The sequence below is a fragment of the Eptesicus fuscus genome, chromosome 18, assembly GCF_027574615.1.
Source record: "Eptesicus fuscus isolate TK198812 chromosome 18, DD_ASM_mEF_20220401, whole genome shotgun sequence".
In the NCBI taxonomy this organism is placed as follows: Eukaryota; Metazoa; Chordata; class Mammalia; order Chiroptera; family Vespertilionidae; genus Eptesicus; species Eptesicus fuscus.
Window position 1 is genome coordinate 27,170,841 of NC_072490.1, and position 17,508 is coordinate 27,188,348.

Genomic DNA, 17,508 nt, shown 5'->3' on the forward strand with positions numbered 1-17,508 from the left:
CCATAAAGAACTGCTAACACCACTCACCTTCCGGTGAGGTGAAGCTGGGAGGGAGACTTTCCCTGTATATATTTTCTGCATTTTGACTTTTGGATCGTGCCAATATACTCTATTACCTGGACAATCAGTGAATCAATCTGTCAATCAACGTAATTAAATTTGAAAACAAATTTTAAATGGTAACAGTTTTGGCAATTCTTAACAAACTTAAGTATACAGTGACCATATGTCCCAGCAGTTCTACTCCTAGGTATTTACTCAAGAGAATTGAAGACATATGTCCACATAGAGACTTGTAAACAAATGTTTATAGCAGCTTTATTCACAACAGTCCTTCTCTGGAAATAACCCGCGTGTTTAGCACCAGATGAATGAGTATACCAATTGGAGCATGTCCGTTTAACGGAATACTACTCAGCAATAAAAAAGGACAAACCACTGAGACAGGCAGCAAATGGACAAATTCCACAGCTGTTTGGATAAATTTCACAGATGTTATGCTGAGTGAAAGCCGGACACAAAACATTGTATCTAAATCCACCGACAGTGATGATAATCAGATCTTTTTTTTTTTTTTGCCTAAAGTGGGTGTCAGGGAGATTTGACTGCAGAGGGCCAGGAGGGAACTTACTAGGGAGATGGAAATGTTCCATATCTTGATTATGGTGGTGGCTGCACAGTTGTGTACTTTTGCCGAAACTCAGCAGTCTGTACACTTTAAATGTGTGGGTTTTAAACATATAAATCATACGTCAATAGGTATGATTAAAAAGAAAGAAATGTCTCCCTCAAAAGGAAGCAGTGAAGGAGGAAGGGTGTTCCATAACTAGAAGATGGGTCTCATCAGTCCTCTAGTGTTGTTCTAAACAGGCTAAGTCTCTGCCGACAGTGTGGGAGCCCCAGAGAAATGGAGAGAAATGAGGAGACCCTGCCCGCATCTGTTCTTTGTTTATCCCAGCCAGCTGGGGTTCTGGGCTGGAAACCAGTATGTGCCTTGGGTACCTGAGCTGTTGGCAGCTGTGGCTGGAGTAAGGGAAGAAGAACAGCTAAGCATATCTCAGTGGCAAGGAACTGCCCCACTCCTGCCCCGCCCCCCGCCTAGCAGGTAGGGGCAGCTGCCTTTCTCCTTCGAAGGAGGGTATCTACAAAGACAGCATCCCAGTTGGGCTGTGGGGATTAGAACTTGGCCTGGGGATTAGAACCCTTTAGGGATGTGCTTCAGTCCTGATCCTGATTATTGTCTTGGGTTCAGTTCAGAGGCAGAGTTTGAACTGAGTGTGGACTGGAGCCAGGCCAGCGTGGAACGGCCCTCAGGAGCCTGACTCTGCTTGTCTGCTCTAAGCCCTGCTGAAGCTAGGAGTCCTTTGATCAGGTGGTGAGCTTACTGGGAGCAGAGGTAATCAAGAATTGCCACTAACGGGTTTTTGCAGCAGGCACTGTCCATAGCTGGGAGAAGAAAAGGAGAGGCAGAGAAGGATAGTAAAGAAAAACAGAAATATATTTACATCTGCATCTTGGCTCCACCTTGAATAAATCCAGTAACCTCTCTGAACCTCCGTTTTGGGGAACAAGACCCACCTCACAAGTTTTTATGATTGATCAATTCATAGGAGTAAAATACCTGCAAACAAAATTGATGCTTCATAAATGTGTGTTATTATGCACATTAGTGTTTCCCACCCATGGATAAATGTACTTTTCAGAATTTGCCAGAATTTTATCTGCCAATCTGCATTTTAGTACCTGCGTTAGGGAAAGAGGTAATAGCAGCCATCTCTGTGGCTGAGGTCATGATGGTAGTTTATCTGGAAACAAAATGCCACATTCCGCTTAGCCCTCAATAAATATGTGCTGAATGTGTGAATGAAGAAGTGAACAAATGGTGGGATGATAGAAGAGAACTCAGGTTTCTCCTCTTCCAGGAAGCATTCCTGGGTTCCTCCAGCTTTCATGGGCCCCCTGTCAAATGGCTGCATATAAAATCTGCTCCATTCAGCATAGTCCTGGATGATAGCCCACCTTCCCTCGTGCCCTCCATGTTCTTTGTATCTGTTCTTGTCTCCTCGGCTTGACTTGGGCGAGATTTTATTAGTGTTTCCTCCAGAAAGCTACCTCCATGTTTACATTGAGTTATTCAGGCATCTAAATCCATATGTTTATACCCCAAAGGAGAATAATAAAGAGGTGGGGGTTGGGTACCCTTATAATCACATAGGACATGGACTAAGATTTCTTTTTTTTTTTACCTCATGGGGTCTTGTGAAGATGAAGATGAAATGTAAGAATCCTTAGCTGAGTGCCTGGCACACGGTAGGTCCCCATCAGTGCAAATTTAGAATTAGTGGTCGTGTCAGCATCAGCACTGGGAGAAGTCGGGATGAGGGGGAGGAAAGCCTTAGTCCCCAAGCACACAGCCTGGGAGGCTGCTTTCCAAATTCAATTGTGAAATCTAATTCGTGCTCAAAAACCTAAATTATAGGAGTACGGGCATCCTGCCTTGAAATGGGGAATCAGGCATTTCACAAGGATGCACAGCTGTGTCGCCGGAGCCGCTTTGTTCCAGGCCGACAGTGGACCTTTGGCAGCCGACAGGGCCGTGCCAGACAGCCTGCAGCCAGCCGCCCGCCGGGCCTGCGAGAATACCAAGCAGCCCTGCAGGGCGCTCCGGGAGAATATGACAGGACTCGGGAGCAGGCGAGCTGTGTGCCAGAGAGAGCAGACAGCCTTCTCTGCCGTCAGCCTCCACTTGGGCCTCTGCCTGCCCACCCTCCTCTCAGACACGGCCACCAGCCCTGCCAGCCTCCTCCCCCTCCTCAGCAAGCTCTTTAGTGAGGAGGAGGAGGAGGAGGGGTGCTAAGAAATGTCCCTCAGACTGTCAGCAAGCCGCAGAGGGTGTCAGGTGAACAGCCCCAGTGCCCTGTGTCGTCGGTGACCCTCGGCACCAACAGGCCAGGGCCTGTGTCTTTTCCTCCTGCTCCTGCCTCTGGGGGATTGGAAGGAGGGGTAGACAGACGCTGGTGTGCGTGGGTCCCAGGACTGTCCAGGGGCTTCCTCGGGTGAGGAGCGCACTGGACCAGACCCCGTGGGCGGGTCTGTAGGATCTGTGCAAAGACGTTGTTATTGGGTTTGTAGGAGACACCATGGGCTTCTCTAAGGCCTTCCAGGCCCTTGATGGGGCTGCCTCCCAACAGTGTCCTCCTGTCTGTCTTTCTTCCCCATGGCTCTTGTCAGAACCTTCCAGAGCACGCCCCCTGCCAATGCTGGGTGGGGCTCGTCCCTACAACCCAAGTCCTGGCAAACCCTCTCACCCAGCCCTTTATAACTTGGGAAGGAAACGAAGGCCAGTTTGCTTACGTCGCAGGAATGGAACCTTCCGCGTGGGCGCGGCGTGGGCTAGGGTCTTGGGAGGGCTGTGCAGGAAGTGGGTCCACCTCAGCCTTCACCAGTCTCTGTCCGCCAGACGGGCTGGCCGTTTGAACCGGTTGTTAATCACCGAAACAAGCAAAGTATAAATGGGACAAATACACACATGCGCACACACACACACACACCCAAACTGTCACATCACCGAACGCACATTACTTACTGCTTTCTGTGGTTGACATTGTCTACAAAGAAATAAGCATCTATAATTTTGTAAGCATTCGGCTGCCAATAACTCAAGCGCGTGGAATTACTTAATTAAGTATTCTTTTATTCTCACGGTTTTCAGAAAACTGTGCTCCTAATGCGAGTCAGACAGTGAGCCCAGTTCTGGGGCTCTCCGTGCTCAGGAGCCTCCCAGCCCCAGGGAGTCCCCTAAATGCAGCAGAAACTAAAACCACAGTTACCTCCTGATGCCTACCTGGCACTGTGTGGGGCCTCTCGCCCCTCGGTCTCATATCCCCACCCCTGACCGTGGCCTAAAGTCAGGCGTTATCATACTTATTATGCTGCCGGAGGAAGCAAAGCTGAACTGATTCGCCTGAGGTCCCACAGCTCGCCTGGTTGATCCTACATCCCACTGACCCCAGGCCCATGCCTTCCAGCCTCACCACTGAGGGCTCTATGGGGGGATGGGCCACAACATGGATGGGCCACAGCGCGCCCAGGGAGCCCACTTTCTGTCCAGAAGAGGCGAGGGACCCTGACCTTGTTACGACACAGTGACAGTTCAAGTTGGGTTCCTAGCAGGAAAGGGGTTGTGGGCGGGAGTGCTCAGTGAGGATGGATGTGTCCGTGCCAACACCTCGTCTGGCTTCCATGTGTGAGGGACAGGGCAGCGCGGCCCTTGGTGAAGATACAGACGCTCTGATTTCCATGCAGCCGCTTCCCTGGTCAAGAAGGTCGTAACTGTTTATATCACGTGGGTAGCCCTGACCCTGACCCCTCCGTTGGAGTGTGAACAGGTTAAAGAACTGTGTGTTCAGGTTGTTAGACTCCCTGACCATTTCACCTCCATGCTCCACACTTTGGCTCTGCGAATATTAAAAAAGGTGAGACTCAGGTGGAATATAGATCGAGATAGCCATGCTCATGGAATTTTCCTCCTCTGTCTCTAAGTAGGATCCAAAGTGGGTCTGTGGGTGCAGATGTCACCAGGGAGCTGGCAAAGCTGCCTGCAAACCTCCCTTCAGCTAAGTCCCCTTCCAGGACCTCCCCCTGGATGTCCTCACCCTGTCCCTGCTGTCTCATCTCTGTGGAACAATTTTTTCCATTTTTTTTTTTAACTTTGGCATAATGTTAAGCTTGCAGAAAAGTTGCAAAGGTAGCCCTAACCGGTTTGGCTCAGTGAGTGGCTAGAGCATCAGCCCTCGGACTGAAAGGTCCCAGGTTCGATTCCGGTCAAGGGCATGTACCTTGGTTGCGGGCACATCCCCAGTAGGAGGTGTGCAGGAGGCAGCTGATCGATGTTTCTAACTCTCTATCCCTCTCCCTTCCTCTCTGTAAAAAAATCAATAAAATATATTTTTTTTAAAATAAGAGAAAAAAATAGAAGTTGCAAAGGTAAATCAGAGAGTTTCTATATATCCTGTACCCAGTGTCCTCTGCTGCTCGCATCTCACGTTGCTATGGCGCATTTGTCACAACTAAGGATCGAAACTGATAGATTATACTTAACTGAAGTCCATTCTTTATTCACATTGTCTTCATTTTTCCCTCATGTCCTTTTCCTGTGCCAGGACCCCATCCAGGAGACCCCATTACATTGAGTCGTTATGTCTCCTTAGGTACCTTGTAGCTCTGACAGTTTCTCGGCCTTTCCTTGTTTTGATGACCTTGACAACTGTGAGGAGTACTGGTCAGATATTTTCTAGAATGTTCCTTAATTGGGCTAAGTGTTTTCCTTATGATTAGACCGGGGCTGTGGGTTTGATGACGGGAAACTGCCAAGGTTAAGTGCCACTTTCCTATCAAGGGTACTCGCCGTGACTGCATCGCTGTTGGCGTTGACCTTGACCACCTGGCTGAGGTAGTGTTTGTTGGGTTTTGTGCTGTAAAGCATGGAACATTTTTACGAGCCTTTTCCTTTTATTTGGGAGAACACAGGGCAGTCTGGACTGGTGCATTTGTGTTCTTGCCCGTGATGTCAGCGAGATGTTCCCTGAATGCTAAGGATCCTGTTCTTTTATTAGAAGCTGAGTTGACCTTTTCAGGCATCTCATTCTGACGCTCATGCTCATTGTTTGGGGGAAGTCTTTGAGAGAACATCTTTGTTGTGTGAGTTTGTGCCGCTGTCATAGTTGATTTTCTTCCCTTGTAAATTGGCAGCTCCATGAAGGAAATGGCCATGTCTTCAATGTGTGGGCTCCACATGCTCTATACATATACTGCATACATACACATATTAAAGTCATGTCAACATGCGAGCTCCATGCACCAGCCTCTAGCCTCCTCCCAGCCCACAAAGTGCACGTAAGCCAGAAGCTTCATGGTGCTCTTAGGACACATTTGCTCCTTTCTTCCTTGGAAGCTGTAGACAGAGCGATCGTGATGCTGTAGAAAGAGCCCAGAATCGGGTGTTTCCCTTTCCTGAGTCTGGGCAGGAGCAGAGGCCAGTAGGGGGTCCAAATCCAAATTAGCCTGTTGAGCGCCGGCACTGGAGACTGGTGTCGAACCCCAGAGTGGCCACTGGTCAAGCAGCAACTTCCCTTCTACACAGAGGGTGTTCCCGTCCCTGTTGCTGCCTAGCAAACCCCAAACCTTCATGGCCTAACAATACTCATCATTCATTTTGCTCATAAATCTGTCCTTTGGGCAGGGAGCCCTTGCCTCTGCTCCACCGAGACCCACTGGGGGAGCTCGACCGGGGCTGGAAGACCCACTTTCAAAGTGGCTCATCCCGTGGCCGGCAGTCAATGCTGGCTGTCCCCTGGAAGTCCAGCTGGGACTGAAGGTCAGGGGCCTCCGTTCCTTCCACCCGGGCCCCTTCATGGGCTCCTCACAGTGTGGCGCTGGCCTCTGAGAGCAAGCACCAAGAATGGGGACCGGGCAGGAGCCGTCGCTTTTATGCCTGGCCTCAGCAGTCACGTAGCATCTCCGCAGCCATCATCACCACCCGCCCAGGTCCCAGGGGAGGGAACTCAGACCCACCGCTCACTGGAAGCTGTGTTTTTCATTGGGATCATCACAGCTGTTATGTCATTGCCTGCCTGCTCACGGGGGACATTGCTTTGGATCAAACATCTCTGTCCCTAGGGTCTCAAGCATCCAGGGTTTTAAATTCTAGCACTGCTACCTGGTGGTTGCCTTGACTGTAGACAAATGACTTAACCCTGTGTTAGCATGGATGTGATGGGAAGTCTTGGGCAGCAAACATCGTTTTTGCCTATTTCCTGCTCTCAGGAGAGGGCCTGTGGGGGTGTGGGTGTGTGTGTGTGTGTGTGTGTGTGTGTGTGTTCACGCATGCATGTATGTGTCTCTGTTAGGGAGCTGTGATCTGTCAGCCCCAGAGCTGCAGCACAAGGTAAATTCACACTTGCCAGAGGTCACGTGTGTGTCTGGGGCACATGGGCCCCATCTCACATGGGTTTCTTGCTCGCAGCGCTTTGAGATTGTACTCTGGGAAACACAGACATAGACCTCATCCATTCAACTGTTGAGTCAGTGATCTCCAGACATTTCTGGAACCAGGTGATGGCCTCGGGTAGCTGTAAGCACCAATCAGAACCTGACCTTTAGCCCTGTGACCAGAGCCACATGCCCAACAAGACTTGATGGAAGGGAACATTTGGGATGTGGCTGCCTGGAGAGAGGGCAGCAGCAAAGATTTGTCCCCAAAACTCCTCGCTTTCATAAAGAAGCCGGGGTCACAGCATGAGGACCGCTTACGAGCAGTCCCCCACCTTACCCTGCAGTAATGAGTTATCTGTATTTCTGAGTAAGAGAAACTGCTCCGAGGCATGAATTTATGTTTGGTCTTTAAAATGAAAGGGGACATTGAGGTTCAGAGCCCCTGGAATACTGGAGTCACAGTGATGGAAGGAGAGCACGGTACGTGCAGGGTGTTAGTGGGATTGGGAGGCAGTGAGCTGGCCCAGGTCCCTCGCAGCCCCAACCCCGTATAGCTGGCCTGGGCTAGGGCCAGTTGTTTCGTTGTGTTGGGCTTCTGCCTTCTCATCCATAAGGTGAGAGAGTTAGATATCAGAGAGTCCTAATTAAAAGTCCCTTCCAATCATAAGACGATCCTCTTGAAATTAGAAAGCTCGTTTCCCGGCAAGATTGTACATTACTGCCCTGTAGGAAGCGGGCTCCCTGAGGGTCAGACTCGGTGTGCTATGGATACTCCTTTCTTGTGTTGTTGAAACATCAGATGCAGACGCTGAATTTCCAAGTGTCTGCTTATCTATGGCTGCCAACAAACCACCCCAAAACAGTGGCTGAAAGGAGTAAGTTATTTTATTCACAGATGTTAGGGTTGACTGGGCCCAGCTGGGGGCTCCCACTTGGGGCGTGTTGTGTGGTTGCCATCCAGCAGTGCTGGGCCGGGGTCATACTCGGCTCTTCATTCTGATGTCTGAGGCCTGGCTGGGGCTGGAGCAGCTGAGCCCCCTCTCACTCTCCACTCCCTCCACACGGCAGCCTCTACATGGGGCTGAGGCCCCCAAGAGAAACCTGCAGAAGCTGTGTGACCCATTCTACTCTGGCCTCGGACATCATGTGGCGTCACTTCTGCTCCGTTCTGCTCATTGAGGGGGTCACACTGGTCCACCAAGGTTCAACGGGAGGGAGGGAGGCAGACCCCACCTCCTGGTGAGAGGCGTGTCAAGAACTTGCAAATACCACACATCAGGGAGGGCCTACTGCTGCTTACCAATGGGGGTGGCTTAGAAGGCCTCTCAGATGCCTTCAATGGTGCCATGGGGGTTAGAGGCAATGGAGAAATCGCTGGCAGTAGAAACCTAGTCTAATGGGAAGAGATGCTCTACTTAGAAGAACATGTTTTAAATTATAAGGAAAATGAGCTAGAACTCTGTTTCTATGTGTAAGGGAAAATGTATGCATGTGTCTTGTATGTATGAGTAAGCAATTTTAGGAGAAAAATTTTACCTAAGTTAATTAATTAAGCAGTGGGATACCAGGCTCCGGGAAGAGGAGGAAATTAGAGCAGGGATTTCCAGCCCTCTTCCTGTACTACTCCAAGTCCCCTCCTCCCACCCCTGTTAGTTGCAAAATAAAGTTAATTGGCTGGATTGTTCAAAGAACACCCAGTGTGTCCTCCAGAGTCCTGAAATGGAGAAAGAAGAACACAGGTAAGAGGGAAGAAGAGTCAAAAGACCGATGATAGAAAATCAGTTCCCAAAAGATTGTGGGTCATTGCATTTTATTGTACCCAGCAGCCCGCGGGGTGGGCATTGAGAGAAAGTTGAGACTATAGACCCTAGAGCCAGGCAGCCAGGTTCAACTCTCAGCGCACCATTCCCCAGCTGAGTGAGAGTGGGCTGGTCCTGCACCTCTCTGTGCTTTTCCTCGGGCACAACAGGGAGCTAATAGCACCTGCCTCATCGGGTTGTTGTGAGGACTGTGTCAGGACAGGCCTAGCCCTGCAAGCAACACGTGATGTGTAGGAAGCACCCAGTTCATTTTGGCCATGGCTCTCTTCAGTTCCCTCCTTGCCTTTGCCTGATGCAAATGTCATGCCCAATATGGACAGTGGGCACCCGACCAAACAAACAGAAGGAGCGGGGCCTTTTCTTCCCCCTGGGTCCTGGGATCATGGATGCATTGGAATTCTAGGTAGGAGGAGGCCTGGGTGGACATCTGGGCTCCCATCAATCTGTGGGTTTCCACCCCGCACACACTCATCCTTATCCCGACATGCTTTAAAAATCGGTTCCACATATAAAGCACGTCAAGCTAGATTTTAGTTTTAGTCTCACTTATATATTTGTAATTTGAACCTCAGAGGCCATTATGCAAAACAATGCAAATGATATGCAAAGAGGCCTGGAGCCCCAATTGTGGGGAGCAGAGTGAGCAGGCCAGCACAAAGGGCCCTGGGTGAAGATTTGCATCTGCTGAGAGGAAGGCCTTGCACAGCTATTGTGACAGTATGCTGCCCTTTGCCTTCAGTGGTTAACCTTTCGTGCCCAGGAGGAGAGGTAAACTCGGGTCTGATTTCCATGCTGAAGGTGACAGTGGAGGTTGAAGGTGTTTGGGCACTGTGACATTGTAGTAGTTTTTATGATGCAAATGGAAAGTTGCTTTGAAATAATAGCTAAGATCCAGACTCTGGCCCCCACCAGTTGTGTGTTCTTGGACAAGTCACTTCCCTCCCCCACTCTGGGAAATGAGGGCATTGCATCAAGTTACTTCCCAGGACCCTTGCACTGTGACAGCTACATGTCTCCCTCTGGGTGAAAACCCTTTGCAGCCAGGATGACATATCCACTCATTGTACCAGAGGTTTATTCTGCATCCAAAGAAGAAATGGCTAAGAGGTCACGGAACAGTCCTTCTAGAGAAAACTGACTTTAGGGTGTGCAGAGGCCAACAGATTTTCTTTTTTCTTTTTTAATTTCTTTATTGATTAAGGTACCACATATTTGTCCTCATCCCCCCATTCCCATCCCAAACCCCTCCCCACGCATGCCCCCACCCCCCTGTTGTCTGTGACCACTGGTTAAGCTTATATGCATGCACACAAGTCCTTTGGTTGATCTCTTCCCCCTTACCCCCACCCTCCCCTACCTTCCCTCTGAGGTTTGACCAACAGATTTTCTTACATTGTGAGACTGACACAAGCAGGGTTTCAGTCATGTTTCCAGCTGGGAGGATTTTAGCCCCTGGAACATTCCTGGTGGGAAAGTCTGGGGAATTTCTTTCCTGAGTGCTATAAAGACCAGGATGCATTCACCCCTCTGCCTCCATAGCACTGCGAAAGTTCTGGAGGCCAGAGTGGTCCCCCCTAGGCCTGTCACTGGAATCAGCTGGGGGCTCTCTGAAAGCTTGGCAATACCCTTTCCGCTGCCACAGACCATTGTGTCCTTGGCCTCCACCCCTGGAATCTTCTGAGCCCTTCAGTTTAACTCCAGCTGTTATGGCAGCCAGCAGGTGGGCCCAGGTGGGACTAGACAGCCCCTCTCTGACTCAGCCCATGGGCGGTGCAGGAGCAAGGAAGTGCAGTGGAACAAGCCCCCATGGAGCCACGTGGGCCAGTGGGGATGGGAGCTGCAGGGTGTGCTTTTCTTACCGGGATGATTCGAGGGGCGTCTATTCAGCTCCTCCCAGGTCCCAGCGAATGTGAGTTTCCCTCTCTAATCAATCAGCTCATACCTTGCCCTCGGATTGATTTTCCCCATTTCACTCACCTCAGATCAGACCCCATGGCTGATCACTTCCCCAAATGAACTACCTGCACACAAGCCCCTGCCTCCACCTCTCTCTTTTTTTTTGGGGGGGGGGGCGGGGAGGGCAGGTCTCTAATGTAAGACACTTACTTGGGCTGCCATAACCAAGTACCACTGACTGGGGGCTTGAGCAACAGAAATGTGCTTTCTCACAGTTCTGGAGCTGAAGGCCAAGGTCAAGATGCTGACAGTATTGGATTCTAATAAGACCTCCTTCCCTGGCTTGCCGAGGCTGCCCTCTCACTGCGTCCCCTCTCGGCCTTTCCTCCGCACAGGTATTCGAGCATCCCTGATGCTGCTCTCTGTGTCCTCATCTCCTCTTGTCAGGACACCAGTCAGACTGGATTAGAGCCCACTCCATGGCTTCATTGTATCCCAGTCACCTCTCTAAAGGTTCCATCTCCAAACACTCACACTCTGAGGTACTGGGAGTTAGGGCTTCAGCATGGGGACTTAGAGGTGCACAATTCAGTTCATAACAACACTTACATTGAAACAAGGCCCTCAGGAGCCAAGCAGGGGCTTATAATGGAACTAGAGGCCTGGTGCACGAAAATCGTGCATGGGTAGGGTCCCTAGACCTGACTGGCGATCAGGGCCAATCTGAGAGGTGACCAGTGGGGCAATCGGGACCAGGCCCCTGCTGGCACCCACCTTGGCCGGCCTGGCACCGCCCACTCGCTGGCCCCACCCCCCACTGCTGCTGCCAGTGGCCTCCCTCTGCTGGGTGACTGGCGGGGCAATTGGGGGGGCCCCCTGCTGACACCTCCCTTGGCTGACCTGTGGGCTGGGGGCAGCTCCTGCGTTGAACATCTTCCCCCTGGTGGTCAGCACGCATCATAGCAACCAGTTGTTCCGTTTGGTCGATTTGCATATTAGGCTTTTATTATATAGGATGTCCCTCAGAACATCAGAGGCCTCGATACCGATTCTTAGACCACCCCTGTGGTTTAAGCTGCAGAGGGGAGGCGGACTGAGCCTGAACTGGTTGGAGCACAGCAGTACGTTCCTCTGTGGATGCAGCTCCCATCCCCTTCTTCCTCCTCCTGTGCCATTGGTGCTGTTTAACCAGGAAAAACATGCATGTGGGATCCAGCCCCGTTTCAAATACTTCTGATACTGTGGGACCTCGAACGTGTTACTTAATCTCCCTGAGCCTCAATGTTCTACCCCAGCGAGTGTTTGAGGACTGAATCACGCGTGAAAGACAGGGGTGGGGTAGCTGCTTGGTAACTAGTTTTCAGGACTGGCTTGAACAAGCAGCGCACACTGCTGATGTCTGGGCTACGTCACGAATGAACGTTTGGAAAAAATAGGTTGTTTAGGGCAGATTGTTCCTAGAGATCATGGGTGCTACAGTCTCTATTGGAGCTACAGTCCTCAGCCTCCCCTAGCCCCTCACTGAGAAGTGAAGTGCAGGGTGAGGAAGACACTGGTCCCCTCCAAGACCGCACACCCCACCTAAGTTGGAGGTGGCCCCAGGGTGGTCCGGGCCTCAGGTCCAAGGCCTGCCAGGAAGTGATCTCCCCTCTCTGCTACCCGGAAGCTCACCAGGCCCCTGCCTTCCCTGTCAGCAGCTCCGCTGACTGTCCCAGGAGCTGGCCAACAGCCCTGCTGGAATGTGGTGGGGGAGGGGGACCTGAGAGAGTGGCCAGATGGAAATGGTTTCTGCTCCGCCATTGCCAGGCGGCCAGCAGGGCTGAAGGAGGGGCGAGAGAGGGACCCAGGGGCTCGTGGGAACAAGCAGGAGTCACAGGTCGGGATCAGGCTCGGAGGCCGCTCCTGGGCGGGGCAGGCCGGCTGTGGCCAGGCCGTGTTTAGAAGGGTGGCTGGTGTTCCGGTCTAGCATCTGAATAGATCCTCTGTCTCCCACGTATGTGAGTATCATTTTTAAAGATGGGCACATGCCGTTGTGATTAATAAAATCCACACACATTTCAACTTGTTTTTAAATTAATGTTTTTCTCCTTGTACATTTTCTCAATGAACTAGTGTGTACATTTTACACACTGACCAGTGGGCAAAGCCCATGACCTTTTTAATGCTCTAAAGCAGCAGTCGCCAACCATTCGGACCTCACGGACCATCAGTGGTCCGCAGACCACCGGTTGGCGACCGCTGCTCTAAAGGGCTCCCCGACTCAGAAAGCCTGGCCGCCACCAGTGACTTCCCACCGAGTTCAGCTGCGTGAGCGCCACAGGGAGCGCAGGGGACACCAACGACACCGGAAAGCCAGCGGCCTCCCTGGGCCACCCCTCCTGGGGGAGGCTGGGCCCACCATCCTGCTGACAAAGCCGCCTGCAGCCACCAGCCGCCCAGCCCAGCACCCACTCGGGGAGCCACACGCAGGCCCCCCAGACCGCCCGGCTCTGCCCGCACTGGGGCTGGCGGTTCATGAGGCTCTGTGCTGGCCGCCCCCTCTGGATCCCTGACCCCCTGCCTGTCACCCTCCAGTGGCACCGAGACGCCCCTGCGTGTTGTGGGATTGCTTCTGGATTTGCGGGAGCCTGAGGAGCAGGTCATAAGTGGAGGGCTGAGGCAAGACGAGGGAGCTGGTCAGCTCGGCCCACCTAGGCCGTCCTCCCTGGACCCAGCGCGGCTCCCACGGAGCGGGCCGGGGCCTCCTGGCTGCAGAGGCCGCGGGCGCTCGCTGTTCGAGAAGCTGCCTGGGCGGCGGGCTGGTGGCGTGTCAGAGGCTCTGGGGAAGGAAGGCCCGGCCATCAGCTGGCTCTGTCCCTGGGCTGGGGCTCCTCCTGGCAGTGCCTGGTGGCACCTCCCTAACAGACCGGCCTCATGCGGTCAGGGTGGCAGCCAGACCTCAGGGATGCCGGGGTGCTTCCCCTGAGTTCCGGGGTCACAGGTTCTCGGCCTCTCCCGGCATCTCACCTCTGCCCTCTGTCTCCCTCAAGGCTTCCTCCTGACCTTGGCGCTGACCGAAGCTCTGGCGTTTGCTGCCCAGGAACCATCTCCCAGGGAATCTCTTCAGGTCCTGCCTCCCGGCACCATGGTGACCCCACCGCTCAGCTCCACCAGTCGCTCCGCCCTGGTGGCCGCCCCCTCCAGGGTGACCTTGAGCCCCCGTCCCAATGGGCCCTTCTCACAGGCCGAAGCCGCCGTGGCAGCAGCAACACCCTATCCAGAGGGACACCCTCCTGCAAACACCGCCTCCACCACGATGGCCACAGCCACCGCCCGCCATGCTGACGGCCCCCGGAGCACAGGGCCCCTTCCTGCCGCCATGGCCACCACCGCCTCCCGCCCAGAGGGCCGCCCCCCGGGGGAGGCTGGGCCCACCATCCTGCTGACAAAGCCGCCTGCAGCCACCAGCCGCCCCAGCCCAGCCCCCACCCGGGGGGCCACACGCAGACCCCCCAGACCGCCCGGCTCTGCCCGCAGGGGGGCTGGCGGTTCACCCCGCCCCGTCCTGCCCGCCCTCGGGGGCCCCTCGGGAAGAAGGGAAGGCCCGCGGGGCAGGAACCAGAGCTCGGCGCACCCGGGGCAGGAGCAGCCCCCGGCGAGAGCCTTTCCCGTCTTCAGAGGCAACACCACAGGGTCCGCGGAGCCCGAGCCCCCCACCCGCCCCCCCTGGAATGACTCCTCCTCGCCACAGACCCAGACGGTGGCCGCAGCCACGGCGCCCAGCAGGACCACACGGGCACCAGGCACCACCCCGTCGGGGCGCACGGAAGCCACGCCGGGCCTCAGAGCAGACCAGGGGGGTGGTCCTGCCCTCACCAGCCCGGGAGGGCAGCCGGACGCCGCCACAGCCTCAGGCGCCCCCGCCAGCCCACAGCCTGCCCCAGTGCCTTCTCTGCGCCCTCGCGGCGACCCCCACGACAGCTCCAGCCGCAGTGACTCCTGGCTCACTGTCACCCCTGGGACCGGCAGGCCTCTGTCCGCCAGCTCGGGGGGCTCCAGGGCCGCCCCGGGGCCCACCCAGGCTGCCTTCGATGCCAGCGTCTCAGCCCCTCCCCAGGGGCTTCCTCAGGGAACATCCTCAGCGACACCCTCCGCCCCGCGGGCCCCGGCTCAGCCCCCCGGGGCCTCAGAACGCACTGTCTCCCCAGCCGAGGAGGAGGCCGTGGCCGCCCCCAGCATGACCGCCCGGCTGCCCCGTCCTCTGTCCACAGCGGTGTCCACGGCCACAGGGAACTTCCTCAACCGCCTGGTCCCCGCGGGGACCTGGAAGCCGGGCCCGGCCGGGAACATCTCCCACGTGGCCGAAGGGGACGCGCCCCAGCACAGAGCCACCATCTGCCTGAGCAAGATGGACATTGCCTGGGTGGTCCTGGCCATCAGCGTGCCCATCTCCTCCTGCTGTGAGTGCCTGGCCCTCCCCCTTCCCCCCCACCTCCTCTTCCTCCTCCACACCAGCTTGCCCGTCCCCAGAACCCCCTGGCCCAGGGTTGGACAGTCCCTACCAGGTGGTCGGCAAAGCTGTTCAGAATCCCAGGAAACAGGTGGCATGACAGGGATCGTGGTTCTCCCTGCCCCTGGTCCTCAGCTCTGCCAGCCACAGCTCGATGCCCGCTGGTCATACAGGCACCGCTCCCAGGGGCGGGGAGGACCCCGCAGGGAGTCCAGTGTCCCCTGCACGTTGCAGGAAGAATCGCCGAGCCGGGAGGCAATGTGGCTCACTCGAGACCCTAGGGTTAGTGAGAGGCAGGCGGGGAGAGGGCCCACAGCACCTGTCTTCCAGTCCAGTGCCCCTGCCATGGCACCACCCGGCCCTCCAGGGTCGCCTGCGACTGCCTGTAGTGACGTGGCAGCGAGGAGCCTGGGTGAGACTGGGCACTTGGCAAATTACAGCAGAGCCCTCACCCCCTCTCCGACATCCCTTCCACATTCCTCCCTGTCTGCCCTCTCCTCCCGCATCTCTTCCCCTCCTCTGTCTCTCTAACCCCACGAGAGAAGGGCAGAGCAGCCGTGGTCTTGCAGGAAGTTGTCAGCCCTGGCAAACGGTGCCTGTGGCTAACGGAGGCCTCAGTCACCTGTGAGCTGCGCCGTTCGCTCCCCCCGTTCTGTGTGCTCACGGTGGTGTGAGCTGGATGCCGCGTGGACCTCACCCCTGTCCTCGGCTTCCACGGGCGTTGGTGGGGAAGGGCTCTCCCCAGGTGACCGGCACTTCCTTGCTGCTGCTTCCCCCCACACCCCCTCCCCCACCCCGGTGTCTCCATAGAGAACCTGATGCCGTCACTCAGGACCGAGGGCTTCCTTTATGTCTTCGCCAGGGGCTTGATCCGAGATTCTTAGTCTCTCTGATAACCTCACAAGAATGCTCACTGACCTCAGCCCCACCCCACCCACCCCACACAGCTACCATCCGGCCTCCCTCTGAACCCTCCGGGTGAGGAACCCCCGTGTGCTCACTCGTGGGACAGCCGTTCTCCCTCGGGTTGTTACCCTGCTCTCTTGGGGGCCAGAATTTGCCTCCTTGTAATTTTCACTCCATTTCCTAAGCCATGCCCTCTGAAACTACACAGAACCAGTCAGTCTGCCGGCCCCACAACATTGGAAATGGCTCTCAAGGCCAGTCTTCTCTTTTCCCAAGGTCAGTCTTTGCTCGCCTTGTTCCTGCAGGTCCCTCCATGGGCTGCATGGCCCCGGCCCGGCCCCCATCACGGCCCCTCCAGTGGCCTCCAGCCTGTCCCAGCCCCCCAGAAGGGAGAGGACAGCGTCCCACATGCCCAGCCACGCAGAGGGGCGCGGTGGTCCTTTGTTCAGGCAGCGCATCCTGGCATCGGCGTTGTGGGTTGTGCTGACCGTCACGTCTCAGCCTGGGCTCACCCGCTCTAGAGGAGCCCAGCCCAGAACCTTCACACAGAGGAGGCCGTAGGCAGGTCGTCTGGCCATCAGGGCAGGAGTGTGTGCCTCTAACACGGCATGGTTTCTGCTTGGCACTGCGCTGCAGCCAGATCTGTTTAATCTGGATTCTGGATCCTCTCCAGGAGCTGCCGCTCCGGCTCTCTGTCTCCTCCCCGTTGGAAAGCAGAGCAGACTTCCCCTGTCAGGGTGAGCCGCCGGTCTGCTCAGGGACCCAGGTCACAGAAAAGTGAACATGTTTGCAGGTTTCAGGTTTTATTGTTTCATTAGGCAGCTTTATCATCGCTCATGGAAACACACGTGTGTTCTTTTCTTTTTTCCTTAATCCTCACCCGAGGATATGTTTATTGATTTGAAAGAGAGAGAGAGAGAAACATCAATGCGAGAGACGTTGATGTGAGAGAAACATCAATCGATTGCCTCCCGTACATGCCCAACCAGGGATCGAACTCACAACCAAGGCATGTGCTCTGACTGGGAACTGAAGCCTCAACCCTTTTGGTGCACGGGACGACGTTCCAACGAACCGAGCCACACCAGCCAGGGCCTCATGTATTCTTAAAACTGATGGTCCGCTTCTAAAACAGAAGAATGAGCCCTGGCCGGTTGGCTCAGGGGATAGAGGGTCAGCCTGCAGATGGAAGGGTCCCAGGTTCGACTCCGGTCAAGGGCGTGTACCTCAGTTGCAGGCTCCTCCCTGGCCTTGGTTGGGGTGTGTTCAGGAGGCAACCAATTGATGTGTTTTTCTCACATCGATATTTCTCTCTGTCTTTCCCTGTCTCTTCCTCTATCTCTAAAAACAATGGAAAAATATCTTCGGTGAGGATTTAAAGAAAACACACACACACACACACAA

The 17,508-nt window shown here is 54.7% G+C and overlaps 1 protein-coding gene across 1 annotated transcript in view; it reads left to right on the forward strand.

Annotated features, from left to right (window-relative positions):
* TMEM108 (transmembrane protein 108) overlaps nt 1-17,508 on the forward strand; it is a 109,929-nt gene that overhangs the window by 82,409 nt on the left and 10,012 nt on the right. The window contains exon 2 of the mRNA XM_028129059.2: nt 13,739-15,148. Coding sequence (XP_027984860.2) covers nt 13,739-15,148 — 1,410 coding nt within the window. The remainder of the gene's footprint in view (nt 1-13,738; nt 15,149-17,508) is intronic.